Source organism: Thermobia domestica, chromosome 13, assembly GCF_964235325.1.
Source record: "Thermobia domestica chromosome 13, izTheDome1.hap1.1, whole genome shotgun sequence".
NCBI lineage: Eukaryota > Metazoa > Arthropoda > Insecta > Zygentoma > Lepismatidae > Thermobia > Thermobia domestica.
Genome location: NC_137466.1, coordinates 179,090,093 through 179,108,067, shown reverse-complemented (window position 1 = coordinate 179,108,067; position 17,975 = coordinate 179,090,093). Strand labels below are relative to the sequence as shown.

General features: G+C 34.4%; 1 protein-coding gene across 1 annotated transcript in view; it reads right to left on the bottom strand.

Annotated features, from left to right (window-relative positions):
* The window catches only part of SCAP (SREBP cleavage activating protein), a 441,101-nt gene that overhangs the window by 36,859 nt on the left and 386,267 nt on the right, over positions 1–17,975 (bottom strand). The window contains exons 4-5 of the mRNA XM_081736987.1: positions 8,541–8,715; positions 6,422–6,546 (exon numbers count right to left, since the gene is read on the bottom strand). Of these exons, the coding sequence (XP_081593113.1) occupies positions 6,422–6,546; positions 8,541–8,715 (300 nt within the window). The remainder of the gene's footprint in view (positions 1–6,421; positions 6,547–8,540; positions 8,716–17,975) is intronic.

The window sequence follows — 17,975 nt, the reverse complement described above, 5'->3', positions numbered from 1 at the left end:
TATTGTTCTTATTTACTGCTCTTTTGACACGAAATTTTCCACATAGCCTACATGTCTTTGCCGATTATACACATACTAACATTATAAGAAATACCAGGCGAATTCGTTATCAAATTATATTCCTACAATAACATATTTATAGACATGCGACAATAATTTCGGACATGAGTGTACATGCATTAATATTTTTATGATGTTGTGAAAGGTTATAATAAATACTTTTCCTATTACATTCTTTCGAAGTAGGCTTCGCGCTACAAGCTTCCTGAACGCGACAACACTGCACGACAGCGTTGCCGCACTTCCATTTACTGTATGCTATTTCTTCATATAAGCGCGGGGAATTTAAAGATTGGGCTGCAACATGGCTCACCGCTTAACGCAGAGAATATGTTGAAGTAAACATTAAAAAAAAATAAATAAATACTCTACCAACCAAACCCTTTTTTATTAATAGTTCCAAATATTTCGAACACTAGACTTCCAAATTTTCGAACAGTGTTTTGTTCGTTTCTCTACCTACCATGGTAAAGGAGATCAGAGCGTCGTTTGATTGTGCCACCCACATTTGTTTTAATTACACAAAAAATATCAAGTGATGAAAATTGAACTTTTCACAACTTATAGTTAATGGATGCATCTACATATTATACACAGGAAATTATTTCACGTGATCTCTTTTCTGAGATATAGCTCTATAAACATTGATCTACCAAAAAAGTACGAAAAAATACGCACTTTTTCATTAATTTTTATTTTTTTCTCACTACATAGTACAAAGAAAATTTTTATGTCTTAAGTATTGAAAAGACAACATTCCAGCAATTCCAACGAGGTACGACATTGAAATATAAGTTTTGACTGGACGTCACGGCAGCACCGCGAAGTCAGGGGCCTATCTTTATGAAATGGATAGTAGATGACAATTTTACTTGACATTTTACAAAATTAAATACTTCTCCCCATCTTAGATCTCAATTACTGTTTTAGTATTGCATTATTCATAGTAGAAAACTGTACATTGATAAAGTGATTTATGAACACAGTGAAGTGCATTTATCAACATTCAATCACAATGAAGAGCAATAAAGATATGCAAAGCCAATTACACAATACACTCAAATAAATATAGTTTACATGTTGTTGTACCACACTCTTCGTCGACTGTCTGTAACACGGAAGGAATCTGATAACTTGTACACGGAATTAAGAAGAAAATCAGGACGTAAATTTTATATAAAATTTTACAAAAGGAGACGAGAAAGTGTTCTTCGAGAATCGAGACGAGACTTCTACAAAAATTTACGAGACGAGATGAGAAAATCTTATTTCTCTTCCCGTTTCGTCTCGTGGGCAACATATCTGACTTTTAAAAAAAATACATAATTTGAGCAGGCAAGAAACGAATTAGATAGTTTTGCAGCTGGAGACACACTAGGTACGCATGATAAAATGGTGATAAGCATAATATACGTTTTATAACATAATAATTATACTTTACACACACTTTACAATCTCTTAATTTATTTTAAGTCTCGCACAGTACAGGGTGCTTACAAAATTACTTTTATCATTTTCCCTGACTTTCCCCTGATTTCCAGGTGCAAGACCAACCATTTTCTCTGACCCGCGACATTTAAGAAGATAATGGCGTACTGCTGATGAATGCCTGTAAAAGCTAAGTAAAGGCTTAGACTAGTGATTCTCAACCTGTGTGCTGCGAAAGATCAGCAACTTTCCGTTCGCAACACTATACAGTAGACACAGAGACATACAACAGGCTAATGATAGTTGACAAGCAAACCAGTGTAAGCTAACCAAAGAATTGCTATTTGAGCTAGTGAAGAAACTTTATAAGATATCTTCAGATAATATTACACATTAACGTTAAATTTCTTTTTAAAAAAATGACCACCTTCTCCCCAATTAGCAGCTGTAACTTAAGAATTTTTTTTTAAAAAATTGTCAACAAATTGCTTCTATTAATTTCGAAGAAAATAAGACGCGCTCCTAAAAATTTAGTAAACAAACGAAAAAACAATGCTTTAATGGAACTTCTCATCGAATTCAATAAAATGAGAAAATAAAACAATAAGAAACTTTTCACAATAATGTGTAAATGTATATGCAACTGTGAGAATGCAAATTGTGAATTTTTCCCCTCAAACGCAAAAATGAAAGTTTAACATAATGTAAGTTATGAGGAGCGGACATTACAGCTGCCCATGCCAATTCCCTAACCTCTATTTCTTGTACCGATTTTTTTTTTAGTTATTGCAATAGATCCTAATTGTTATCACAATAAAACATAAATTTATTATATTATACATATTGTATAACATATTAAAAGATAAAAAGAACTTAAATCATATTAAGTAAGTAGGAACACTACTTAAACGTTCTTAACAATAATAGCTATGATTACTTGTTTCGGTTACTTAATTTGACTGCTTTAAAATTTTGATTTCACTTTCAATTTCTTCTGATTCCAATCATTGTTTTTTCTCTCTTCTCTTTCTTTCATCTCTCCTTTTTTTAAGTTCTTTTAATTTACCCATTTTCCTCCGTTTAAGTACTGCCTGAGACCTCTCATTTTCTCTCTTTTCTCTTTTCTTCCAAAGCCGAAAAATATGTTTTCTCCAACTTTTACACAAGTTAAGAGTTTTGGATCTGAAGAATTGAGACATCTAATTCCACCTATGTAGGCCAAATTATCTACTAGTTGTCGTTGGGCTACTGCAGGTCTCTTGCAAATTTTCTACCAATAAACTTTTGTTACTAGAAATACCAGACTCTACATTTGCATTTCCATATGAAATAATCCATGTCATTTTCACAACACTCCACAAGTGTTTGAATTCACTTCTGCCACTTAGAACTGATTTATAAAACTCATCAAGATTTGTTTTGCTCCATCTAAATTATAATAAGACGCCAACACACTTTTAGACTGCTGAAGAAAAGTTTGAGCTCTTTCTGAACTAAATCTGCTTTAACATCATCGAGACGAGACGACTGATGGAGTATTTCCAAGCACTTCGTCATCCTTATCCGGACAATTTTAGGTTTATGGGAGATAATCTCAGGATTAAGGCATGAAATGGCACGAGTAAGAGGATATCTAAGAGGACATTTTTCGGGTATTTATTCAGTAGTGCCTATCAAAAATTTTTGAAAATCTCTTGAAGAAATTGCACTTGTCTACTTCCTTGATATCTTTTAGCTTCTTAATACATTTTTTTGACACGAATCCTATATCTACATTTGTTGGGGCTTATAGATTACTTTTAATTTCTATCTTCTTCATTGGACATCGTCATTTAAATTTTATCACATATTCTAAAAATATGTTTACAGTCTATTACAGTGTGTAAAACCATAGAGTAGTAGCAAATTACCCTCATTTACTTAACAGTACTTCTACACTATTATGTTCCCAACAGAAAGAAATGTGAAGTGTAACAAATCAAAGTATCTTCATAAATTTCATTTTTAATATTAGAAATAATATTGTGTACAACTGTACATGAAATAGTAACTACTTTACTTAAAAGTTTACATACTATAAATACAACTCCTAAAACTCAACGAAAATCATTTATTTGTAGTGCTTCTTTCAACAAATAATGACTGAATTATTGGCTAATATTAACAAACAGATAAGACGGACAATAGTTTCATTTCCTGAGAAAAATCGCCAATTTTCCTAGACTGCCAGGTTAAGCACCATTTTCCCTGACTTTTCCCCGACATTTGACCTTCGTTTCACTTTCCCTGACTTTTCCCTGTTTTCCAGATTTGTAAGAACCTTGACAGTATTATTTGCTCAATACCTCTCAATCGACCTATACTTATGAAGTCATGCATGTAAAAAAGTGTGTTTTAGAGATTGGTTTCTCTTAAACAACTGAACTACTGAAGAAATATAAAAATAAAAAACAAAGAATGATGTAGTAGGCGAATCTATGGCAACATTTTATAACTCAAATAAAAATCAACATTAAGAAGAATAAAATGCCTAAAACTTTAAAGAAACTATAAAAGTCTCTCGTGTTTACACAATATGGCAAAATTTCCAAGATTTAGATAATTATATGAATCTGCTATTGCTGAATATCCAAAGAAAACTATATTGAAAAGATGCAAGATAAGATTGTGACACCATCAAATAATAATACAGTAACAATTATCAATTACAAGGTATCTCTGTCGTATGGGATTTGCATCTAGTTTCCAATAAATAAATAAACCCTCATATTGTACAAACGTTATAAGTTGTATTGAAACTCTCAACATATTATGAAATTTAATGGCCTTGAAACCAAATCAGCTAAACATCCAAGCTTCCCGAAATTCGGTTTCTTTTCACTATATGATAATCTAGACGTTCCCTACCTGTGCTATAAATCTTGTTTTGATTAGCTGAAAACTAAAGATGTCCAAAAAATATTGTTTCGGAGCTACAAAATCGTGGAAAAATGACAGCCACATATAATGGTAACACTTTATTTATTTATTTATTTATTTATAACACATTACCTCTAGAAGTAATAAATAATACTCTCGACGAAGGGGATACTTTTAAATATCTAGGACCAACATTAGTAGACCAAAACCATATGCACCAAAAAACTCAAATGTAGACTCAAAACAGGGAATTTATGTTACCTTTCAGTTCAAACTCTTTTGTTTTTGCGAATTCTGTCGAAGAACTTGAAGTTTAAAATATATAAAGTGATAATTATGCCTGCTGTGCTGTATGTTTGCGAAACATGGTTGCTTTGAAGGACAAACGCAGACTGAAAATACTTGAGAATAAAATCCTGAGGCGAATATTCAGAACCAAGATGGACAGAAATTTGGAACAGCATACGAAAATAACGTAAAACTGCATAATTTATATCGTTTACCAAACACTGTTAGTCATCAAGTCTAGCAGGTTCAGTGCAGCAGGTAATGTGGCCAGAAAGGAAGAAAGCAGAAACGTTTTCAATATTTTAACTGGAAATTCAATCGAAAAACTTAATTGAATTATTTTGTGTAGACAGGAGGGCAATATTAAAATGGATCTCGCAGAAATAGAAATGGAAAGTTGAAATTGGATTCTGCTGGCTAAGGACATAAGTCAATGGAGAGCTTTTGTAAACGTGGCATTGAACTTCCGGGTTTCATAGGCCATACAGTGAGTGGGTTAGTAAGAAACGCGATACTTTTATATGGAAATTTGACGAACAAAACAAAAATTACAATAAAGCATGTTATTGTACGTATATTATTTCATGTTCCGATTTTCATGTTACAAAATCAGTCACAATGAACATTTTCCATACATTAAATAGCAAACTCCAACCTGTACTTGTTTGAACATCCTACATTCTAATCAAAAACGCGAAGAAAAAAACCTTTTACTTTTAAGTCAATGAAGAAAAGTGATTTTACGTTATTCATAGCCATTCAACAATTCCCTCAAAGAAGCTTGGTCATCTTTGAAGTGCTTGCACCATTAAATTGTCTTACTGCGACTGTGTCATCATTGTATTGTGACTGAAGTTTTCTGTAAATTTTAGCTGCTTTCATGCCTTCCTTCAATAAAAATTTCACCTACACGCTGTTGCGTATGTATATACGTTCACTGTTGTCCGCCGTTTTGAATAACGGTATCCGGACTGGCGCGAAAAACGAGTGTCGTCTTCTAGTAACGGAACAGAGTTGCCAGTTCCTACTACATTCACTACCTCTACCCTGAGATTTGATTTTAAACATGTACCTCCCCCCTCAAAAAAATCCCCCTGGCACAGTTCCTTGATTATTCCTTGGCAACAAAATCGTATTCATGACTCAGAAGTCCAATATACCTTGACAATTTCTTTACCGTCATAAAATCCTGTGTACCTTCGCCGTGGACTCAGTCGGCAAAGAGATGGTTAAAGTGTGTAGATGCATAGAGGAACTACTTTGACTGGCCAGGGTATGTTAATTTCGTTTATGCAATATCTAAATGTGACACATCACATCAGACCAATATTAGTACAACGATCATTACAGTAAACATCTACTACACACAGGAAATAGTTACTCGTATGTTTCAGTTCTAAGTGCACTGTAAGTCTGTGTACTGTGGACAGGCCGCACAGATAGAAAAGTTTTGCTGTCAAAATAACTTAAGCCGAAAACCCGCCATTAAAGATAACAAATGCGTTAATAATAGAAGTATATGCATATTTTACAAGTTGATGCACAGGATGGCATATACATCATTATCTCATATTAATGATCAAAGAGGCACCTCAATTTTAGCACATTAAAAAAATAGAAAATTGGATCTTAGACCGTTTAGGTTTTAAGGATATTATATCGAAGGAAACTAGAAAATAAATACATAAGTCTATGAAATATTCACTTTGCAATATTGGATACTCACTTTGTTTCATCTTGATAATTGCCAATGACTTCAACAAGCTTGAAAACTTCAGCCAATGGTCCCCGAAATGCATCTGTTAAAATTAAATCTTCAGTCCATGGTGACACTGCAGCTTTTACCACCACCTGTCACAAAATAATACTCATGACTATTTTTTGAAATGAATTAAACCAATAAACAATTAATCATTATTATAAACAAAGTCAAGCTGATATATTACTTTCAAGAGTTTGCAACTTTTCGTTATTTTTCATCACTCATCCAGTTGGAAAAGTTATCACTAAAATGTTATTTACAGCACCAGATTACTTAATGCGTGACAAAAACACAAACATCGCAGCGAATTCACGGATTTCTGTGTTGTATATAATCCAAATTACAGCCAGGAAATAAAATTTTATGGCAGATATAAAGAGTATCATAAAAATAATGATTATGCAATTCAAGCGGCGTTATTTATTACATCAAGCATGTGCAAGTTGGAACAAAAGGTGGACCAATCGCAGACAAATAACTGGCGTTCAGGGCCGTACGAGATAATGTGTAATATTTTCATAAGATTTGAACACCCATATTCAGTGGAGGAACTTGTTCATCGTGCACTAACATCACAGTAACACAAAAACTGTTATAACGGTAATCAAAATGTTTACTAAGGAAAAGTAGAAAAATTCTATTTATTTATGATTTTAATGGGAAACTTGATCCTTTAAGTTCTGAAATAGTCTTTCATGTTCGGTGGTACACTGAATGTTCCAACACGGAGGATATTTTCAAGGTACACGTAAGTTATACAATTTCAATAACGGGTCAGGAGAACCAGAGGAAAGAGTTCAGTGAGCCGGGAGGCCTGTTAATATATGAAAATCTCTTTTCTTTCTATTAAAGCACTACAATATTTGACATTATACTGTCATTAAAATTCACCTTGCACATGATATACATGTTTCTATCGGAGAGAATAATTGATCCTTTTATTTTGTGACCTCTTTGCACACGAGTTTAACTTTATTTTGCTCAAAACGATCTTTGCCATAAGAATAATGGATGTATCCAAAGGAATATGGCTTTTAAAAAAATCAACGATAACGTCTGACGCTCTATTAAAGATTCATGGGTTCGATTTCCGCTCGGAATAAATTTCATTCGGATATACATTAAATTAAATATCTACATCTCATCTAGTCTCAGTGCCAAAAAGAAACGTCATGCTGAAAAAAATATAACTGAGATACAACGTTGAACGGTATTTTAGATCTAGCACGTCTTTATGTTAAACTACTAACATAGAACAATTTCGGTGGACTATTGTGGTCTGAACTATGAAATATCGTGGAATCTATCTTCTTTTTATAGCTGTAAGAAAAAGAAAGAATGAAAAAGACAAACACTTCTATGGCACTACAGAACAGAAAAGTCGCTGGTCATCGAGAACAGCTTTAAGCTGGATGATAAGAGGTTAGCCTATTAGCCCTCATTGATGTTATTTCTGGTTGTCTTCAATTTCTCATTACGCTGAACCAATAACAAAAACTGTGCCATCACCAGGAGTCGAACCTCAAATTATGTATGAAATGGAAGAGTGTAACTTTGTGTTATTTGTAAGAGATTACAGAACAGCTTGGGTGCCGGTTGATGTAACTTAAAGTATCGTGGAATAAGATTTGCCAAAAAGCTTTAACCTATAACATGCAACTGAATATGTTCAAACTAGCAGACGTTTGCACCTTGCTATCTAGTCAAGATAGATAGTTATGTATTCCGAAACAGAACACACAACCTTGGTGCTCCAATATAAATTATTAGACTGAAATTCCTGTAGAAAAATTATTGATGAAAGAAGAAAGTACAAGAAAAAAGAAAAGCGAGAACTATGGTATTATAAATGCTATTGTATAGAAATATTAAAACAAAGTCGGCTCATCTGTCTGACGTTCGAACACTTTTAAGTGTCAATTCAAACACTGGTTTTGGAACCCCCTCTCCCCCAATTAACTGAACGATACTTTTATCTTATAGACTATTTTCAATGCTCAGGCACACAGGTAAGTAATTTTTAATAACTATACAATGAATATAAAATCAAGAATTGCGAAGACAAATACATTATATACATTACCTGCTGAATATAGCACGTTGGATATCCTTTATACCATCGAGGAGGCAGACCATCTGCAGTTGTTTGAGATGTGCCAGTGTCCCACGAACTGTTAACAGGAATGGTGAAATTTTCAACAGGAGTAAAAAATCCTTGGGGAACATTGCCTGGTAAAGGGAGATTCAGAAGCGGGTAGCTGAAAAGACAAAAGCATAAGGGCACTTGAAGATAGTACAAATCATTTGCAACTCTTAACAAAACACAACTCCCGTTAACAATGCTGATTAGTAGGGATACGATTTCTATTACCTAAAAAACTTTGAAAATATGCATGCATTTATGTCCTAAAAATGGGAAAATATGACCTAATATATAACTATATAAACTACACAATTTGACACTTAGAGCGCTTGACATTAAGCATCTTGAAACTAGACTTCGTGTTGTCAGTTTCTCTTGGGCGAGAAATCCTCCAACGAATATAAAATATTCCCCATACTCGAAAATATTTCTTTGCTCAGTTAAATAAATAAAAAAGTACAAGTGATTGTTTCAGGAGTTGACCAAGGGAAAATTCACCCGGGGTCATATCTCCGATCGTTGTCAATTTGTAGTATTACATTCTTCAACCATGTTTTAAAGCCTTCCGGGTGGGCTGCAAAAGAAAATCTACCACTCTACAACAAATAAACTGGACTTCAGGTATCACTGCAAGACAGTAGAAAGAGGACAAGAGACACGCTGAAATGGCAATTTCTCTCATCAAAGTAATTAATGATATGTCTGGTCAAGAACTGTTACCCCTTTCACTGTACAGGATCTTTCAAGTACTGTTACACAAAGCCAAATATTTCTAAGAAGGGGAATTCTAAATAACTTCGTAGCCAGTACTGGCAAACATATTTCTACGCAGTAAGTGACGCTCACCCAAGATACGACGAAAAATAGGTTTTTATATCACTTTGGGTCCAAATATGAACTAAAGCTAAAAATAAAATTCAAATAGGCATTCATGACCCTCTCCCCCCCCCCCAAAAAAAAAAAACAGCATTTTCTTGTTCATGGGTGTCAGAAATATGTTTATATTTAATTAAGCATGTAAAAAGATCTCATGATAAACAATGATGTCATAGAAATTAAAGCCTTACTTATTAATATACTTGTAAAAATAAGCTAGAGTTAATATTCCCACATATACAATACATAACTTCCATTATACGAAGTCTGTATAGAAAGAAACGGATCTTTTAAAATTATGTAAACAGTTGCTAACTTCGTCCGAGACAAGGCATTTATTTGCCCTTCTCCATTACATTATGTAAACTTGACTACCAGCTGCACTGCTTTCAAGTTTTGATGTGTGGAAACCTCCTTAAGTTAAATTTATTTTCAATTGGAAGAGACCTATAGTGAGACAAAATGCTGCAACAATCCCTGTATATGTGTAAGACATATCTTGCATTACGTAATTCAACAGGTTTTTCACTGAATGTAGTTCATTAGGGTTCGTTTCGCACAATTAAACAACTATTAAAAAGTTTGTTTTATCTTCATGTAGCATTTGCTGCGAGGCAATGAAAATAAACGGCCTAATAGTGGATAAACACAACAGGAATGCTTCGCCATGACAATGCGCCCGTTCATGTATCGTTCCCTATTTGAGAATTTTTTGGTGAAACAAAGGTCGGCCGTAGTTAACTAATCCTTCCCTAAAATAATTCTCTATTATTAATTGATAGTTGACGGGCCCTTCTGAAGTATCTTGTTTCCACGCAACACAGAAAATTAAAGAAAATGAATTACGTGACCTTTGCGTCGTTTTGTTAATATTACGATTTGGCTCTGAGGAAGCAAACGATGAAACGGCTCATTAATTATTTCTAAACATAACTGTCAAAATAGATTTCACACAATATTCAGGATATTGTTTCTCTATTTCAAGGGGGGGGGGGACAGTACGAGATACAAGGACGACAAATCTTATCAACCGTAAGAAAAACACTTAGGGCCTTGTTCATAGTCATTTTGACGTATGATTAGCGTCATACTAAAGGCCTGACTAGTACAGGAAATATACGTTAGTCGAACTCTTTGGTATTGCACTAATTACGCATCAGAACAACTTTGCATAAGGTCCTTATACTCTAACAAACAAAACTTTCGCACAACAATCTTCAGCTTGAACAAATAAAAAGTATGACGATTCATTACAAATAAAAAATTCAGTCTTTTTAAAAATATATTAAGTAGCAAAAAATTATGTTGGATTTTGACCCCAGAAAGAGAAAGAGGATAACATGAGGTAACATTATATGGACAACGCTCGTGGAGACAATGGATCTCATGATACTAAAACTCAACAGAATTTCTTCCGAGATTCCGTTGAAAGATTTCGTTTTATTTCATTTTCTTATATTTGTTAGCCCACCGTTGTACGGTCCGCTCAGTTACTTACTTCATCCTTATCGAATATCTGGCATATATTTTTCCCGTTCCATTAGTGTTTGTTTCCAGTTTATTTTTCAGTTTAGCATCCCACGTTATGCCTTTTAGGCCAAGGGAGACTATTATTAAGGCAAGAGATTGATTATGGAAAAATGGGTGGAATGAGAATATAGAAAGAAACGGGAGTACCTCGAGAAAACCTACAGAAATCCTGTCCACCACAAACTAACTTAGGCGGGAATCGAACGAGGGGCCTCCTCACGCACCAGAGGTAAGTGTTCTACCACTGGGCCACCAGGCACCCACTGTTTCCAGTTTACATTTGTAGAACATATAGACTCATATAATACTGTTTGGGGTTCCCATGTTTGACCTGCTGACGTCCTCATTTAACTCTAGCAACTACAACCAGCAGGCTACGAGAGGTAACAATCACTAACACGTTACCTTTCTCACTCTTTTTTTTTTTTATTTCGAAATAAAATGCGTAGGGAGTGCACGCATTGCTACCACCGTGAAATTCAAAATAACTTGTTTTATTTGTTTGAGAAGAATGGAAAGAATCAGGTGGTTCGAACAGAAATCGGATGAGGAAGTGTTAGGAATAGTTTAGGAAAAAAAAGAGAACAATTTAGATATAAATAAAAAGAAGAAGAGAAACAGGTTGAGAAGCAACTGGATGATGAGGGATGTGCTAGAAGATATGGCAGCAGGAAAAAGAGGAAGGAGACGAAAGAGGCTGCAACTGATACAAAGATATTAAAACAGAAAATTCCTACGTGAAGACGAAGTTTGCTGAAGACTGTGGTGCATGGAAGTTTCCCAGTCTGCGGTAAATGACCTAGCAATGACAGAATATGATTATAATAATTTGGCACTCTATGCAAGATTTACTAAAGGAAAAATAAATTATTAGCAATTGAGAAGTAAAAGAAGAGAAGCAAGCAATGACCAAAACAAACTCAAATCCAGAGAGATAACCTTTGGTCGGTTCAGAGCTCTACTTGCCAGCTACTGATTTACACCTAAAATGCTGCAGCATTATTATCAAGAGTCACTTAAACTCACGTCAGCAGAGTTTCAACAAAAAAACTCAAGTAGGTCTACACTGAAGAAAAAAAAAGATCTTGATAAATAGTTATCACTTTCCGGCCGAAATAGTCAAAATATGAAACAACGGAAGTGAACACCTGCCCACATACAATATTTCGTAATTTAAAAACAACGATACTCGAAAATAAGTACTCATATATCTTTATCAGTTCGGTGAAACGTATTGTTCAACCTTATCGCAGTAATATTCCGTTTTTAATTACGGGAACCGAAGCACAATTATGTTCTGGTTTTGAGAAACATAAGCGCTGAAGAATTTTTATGAATTGTATTTCTGCTTCCATACTTCGTTTGAATTACCTACATTAAGTCAATACGTAACTATAGCGAGCCCCAACATTTGAGCTATAATGATCGAGTATTGGAAAATTAAATATCTTTTTTTTCTATTCTGTTCAATGTAACAAAATAATGATTCTTTCTACTCATATCTGATTGTTACAACATGCGGAATGCAGAAGTCTATATAACATTTACTTGGCATCCGATAATAATTGAACGAGTCATTTCGAAAAGGCCATATATCCACCAAAGTAAATTGTTGAAGAGAAAGAAAAAACTTTGGATTCTAAGCTCGACGTGTACAATGGCATCGATGATATTAAGGCAATAGTGTAGGATATGTAAATAATGTCACCATGCAATTGGGCTTTTCACAGGGGATGCGCGTTTCTTAGCGTACGTCTCAAATTTGCACTAAAATGAAAATGTGGTGGGGATGGACATATGGCCTTTTCGCAATGACTGATTCAATTGTAATACTATTTAATATATTTAAAGTAACAATCAAGGGCGTAGATTAGAGTCTAATAGGCCTACAACATAATTTGCAGTATTAACAAGTACAAAAATCAATAAGTTTTCACTGTTTTTGCTTTTAATGGTTTTTCTTCTTTCTTAGTTAAGCTAAATCTATTATACGTAAGAATGTTTCGAACGATTCAAAAGCTCGCACATTTATGTATGTTTTCCACTTCTTGTCTTTTTCATTAATTTCGGAAAGTTGAAGTTTTCCGAAAGTAATAACCTTCGTCATAAAGTTGAATAGCATTTCACAAGTTCGCTGATGAAAACAAACACCAGTTTAATTACGTCTTCCTCAGTAATGAGCTTGATTGCACCTCAATCACAATAAGTATGTCAACACATGGTCCAACCCAACACAAACTTCATTCTCAGAAAGCCTATATATTCCACAACAAAGCAACGAAGAAGACAAGCCTGTATAAGCTGACCGCAATAATGGCTTCACGCACAGCGTTCAATTTATACTCATACAAGTGGACAACTTACAGAGAAATTAACAATAACATCTGGATAAATCTATGCACTTGATTCTACAAACAATGGTCAACTTACCCAGATAGTCAAGTAAGAGACAATGCCAAATTACCAGTATTTCTATACACTCCCACGAGCTACACGGTACCTACAACACACCTCATGAAGTTCGCGGAGTTTGGGTTCATTAAAAATTCGGACTATATAGATCTCTGCTATAAGGGTTGTACCATAAATCCTGGCCATCATCTAGAACCAGTGACATGAAAAAAAATTTGCAGATGTGGATTCGAATTGCTGGAACACCCGCCGTATTCGCTCGCTCTTGCACCATCGGACTATCTTCTCTTACCGAGCTTTAAAAGGAAAGCATTTTGCGGATAATTATGAGGTCACTATCATAATCACTATGAGTGACTACTTGGATAATCTTCAGAAAAGCTTCTAAAAACAGGGAGAAGAGTACAGCAGAATCGCAGCGAATTGTGTAAACCTGTGTTCAAAATGAAACTAATGAAAAATAGTCAAGATATTTGAATTCAGTTTCTCTTTTTTCTTTACTTTTTTCTTCATTCTAGAGTTTTTAAAAAAAATCTTACTATAGCACTTATAAGATCCTGAAGTTATCAATTTATCAATCTTGAAATCTGATATTGTCACAGTTTTGATCTTCACGATTATCCATCCAAATCAATAAAAACATGCTAAAAACAATCCCGTATTATTCTAGAATCATCAGAACAACACCGTTATTCATACTGCTATTAGAAATGTGAACTAAATTTTACCAAAAATCAAGTTACATCACGTAGACAGTCTTAGATTAAATAAACATCTTGACACGAGGTTACATACCGACACAACGTCAAAATGATAAATATGATAAAAATTACAAGTCTAGCATATAATCTAATGTTACTGAGCACATCCGCATGGATATGATCTTTCTTGAAAAACTGCCACACTAGTATATAGTAATCAGCTAATCTACGAAAAGTTTTAGGTTATATACGTAATTAATTGCATACGTAATTTTCTGATAATTGCACACTCCTATATTGTAAGATATGACCAGTTTTACTTCTGATGCAAAATATTTTCTTCATTATAAACATAAATGTATACATAAAGAACCATACCAGTTTTCTTCCATCATTATGAAAATGTATCACACACATAATAAAAGTTGAAGGTATGAGAGAATGAGTCGTTCCTATTTCTATATAGAACACGATTATTTTTTTATTTCCTAAACTCGAATAAAAATGAAATCTTTCAGTTTAATGTCCCATTATTATGCCCTTTAGGCTGAGAGAGACGATGATTCAAGCAAGTGAATGATGATGGGAAAAATTGATGGAATGTGAAAGTGGGAGGAAACAGGAGTGCCCGAGAAAACCCACGGGCACGATGTTGTCCACCACTAACTTATTTGGCCGGGGATCGAACCAGGAACCCCACGCTCCATAGGTAAGCGCTCTACCACTGAGCTACCGTGTCTCCGCTTTCTAAACTCGAGTCTGCTCTCAAAGGTTCGTACTTTGATGTCTTAACAGCCATCAAGAGGGCTACGACAAATGTTTGCCACAACATTCCACAAAAGGACTTCCAGCAATCCTTCTATGCACTGACGGCCAGGACGTAACTATGTATGGATGCAGTCGGGTCGTACTTTACATGATAAAAGGTACGAAACTTTCTATGTTCCCTCTCTTTTCTCTACAGCTCCAGTCTCGATTTCAAATTGCCGCACTGAGCGCAATACAGTTTATCCAGTTTAAGTACAACTTGATCAATGTCTTGACTATGTTCACATGGCACATGTTCAAATGAACGTTCCGAACACCGAAAGAAATCATCACCACAAATGCTCTGTTGTTATTGATAGATGCCTTGCTAACTCAATGACTTTTATCGATATCGGTTCTCCGCCAATCTCTTCGCTTTGATTTTAGAATTATTCTCTCTGCTTCACTTTTCTTTCCCTGTTCCTTTCTTAACCTCTACCATAACTTCTATCACATCCCTAATAAGACAATTAACAATGTATACCTGCGCCATCTTTGATTTTTTTAGCACAACTATTTATACGGGAAACGAATTGTAACTTTAATTTTTTTTATTTTATTTTATTTATTTCTCGAATTTAAATATTTCTTGCTTGCTGAAAATTAAATTTTGTTAAATATAATATTATTTAATAATCAAATTCAATTTAAGTAATATTTAATTTATATGTAACGCAAATTTATTTTGAAACAGCAAATGACATAAAACTAGGCTTGAAGAATGAATGAACGAATGAATGAGTAAGGGGATTAATGGGGATGTCAGCATCGAGGCTATATGTCCCCGTAGGCTTTGAAGAAGAAACCAGTCAAATCACATCAGTAAAATTCCAGTTTACTTTAAAGGAAATCGGAAAAGTAGTTCCCCATATAAATGAATGGACTGAAAATAAAGATGGATAAAGATGGCGTAGGTAGTAAACACCGTTAATGTCATAATTAATTTCTTTTCTTTGCAACTAATATTCTTCTCTCCTGAACATTTGCCAACATTTATTTTTTTTTCGTAAACCCCACTTAGTTTTGTCGTATATTCTTCTCAACATCCACATTCGACCGCTTTCAGATATTCCGTGTGAAACAACTGGCAAATCTTTATCCTGCAACTCTTGACTTAACAAGCTACAAAATAAGTTTTCTTCTTTTTAAAGGCTTCCTCTGCCATTCCTATAGTTGCATTTATTTTCTGCTTTCACAGTTTCACTTAAGGAGAGAACTACGTACCTAAAACCGGCCGTGTTCTACATTTTCCCCTCTAACTTCTATAACTGACCCTCTCTTTTTGTTTGAATCACTAATGCTGTTGTATTTTTAACATTTGTTTCTATTCTGTTTTCTTCTGTTATTTTTTCTTAATTTTCTAACATAATGTTAATTTTTGATCCCATCAGCAAAGTAAATACTGCACACTTAATCTTTTCACAAAACTGCCTTCGCTATGCAGACCCTTTTGCGTTTATTAAATAATTTTCGTGAAAGGCACCATTCCTGTCGAAACATTCTTTCGAATTATACTTTCCGAGCTCCCTCGTGACTAAGTGGTTAGTGTATGCGCCTTTGGCGTGGAAAACCCGGGTTAGATTCTCAGTGGGAGCTCATACTGTTGGGATCCTTAGCCACGAAGGAGTACTTAAATTTCCAATGAAAGTTTAATATTCTATTGGTTACAACATAAAGAGGGCATTAAGTATGTGCTCCTAATTAATATCTGTGAAATGAGCAAAAATGAGAATTAGTTCACGCAGAATATGTAAGGCAGCATTTGTTTTTTATTTTATTTATTAATTTATCTTTTTATTTTTTCATAAATTTATTTATTTCTAATGAAAATTTTCGTTAGGAGGAGCCGACATTTCGGTGTAAAGGTTGAAATTTTTACACTGACCCAGCCTCACACCTTCAGTCTTTACACTGAAACAACTGTATTCCCGTTAACATATTGGCACGGCAAGCCGGAGATCCACGTTCGATTCCCGGATCAAACATATATTCTTTATTTACTGTTTTGGTAGTTAGTCGGAGACATCTGTTCCACGCTTTACAAATGTAGTTTAATCATCTAAAAAGTTGGATGCATTTTTGTGGCCAGGATGACAGAAGCTATTACTACTATGGAGTTTCGTTACCTGCATACCTATGTAAAACAGCACAATTTTTGGTAGACCAACATCAAGTCCAAACAATTTACTGTAAAATATATTTTGCAGAGCTTTTTTCTTTTTCTCCCTATATAAGAAAATATAATGTTTGTTTCTTGGCACAAGCATCAAATTGTTGAATCTGACGCGACTACACATGCATATAATGATACAAGTCAAAAGATTCGTTGGTCAAGGTTACAGACAAGGTCTATCTACCTTATCTATTTGATTACATTGTGGATATTAAAAATCAGGATTGACACTATGCTGAAGTAAATACTAGCCACAAAGTGTTGTGTGGATATATTTATAATCAACTGTAATAGGAACACTGATCAAAGCTTAAAACCCACTGTATTTTAAATTATAATAAATAACGGTTTCGGATATCTAACATATCCTTCTTCAGACACTATCAAACATAAATGAATATAATTTAAAATACAGTGGGTTTTAAGCTTTGGTTAATTTTGTTTTGTTAAAACAATCAATCCAAAGCCATGGATAGCCTTGTAATAGGAAGTTCTTATTCAACAAACTAACTTAAGTAGAACAAGAAAAAACAATTTCACGAGATATAGATCACGTTACATAAAATATATGTAAGATAACTGTTGCAATGTTAATAAACACAATATTTTAATCACAGATAACAATAAAATGAAATGAAATTAAATCCTTGAGTTTTACGTCCCACAGTTATGCCTGCTAGGCTAAAGGAGACGGGTGATGAAAAATGAATGAAAACGGTGGAATGAAGAAAGTGGGAAGAAACGGGAAACCCCGAGGAAACTCACGCACACATTGTTTGTCCACCACAAAGTTCACTTTGCACGAGATGGGATCGAATTAGGGACCCCATGCACCAGAGGCGAACGCTCTACCACTGAGCCACCGCAGCCCCCACA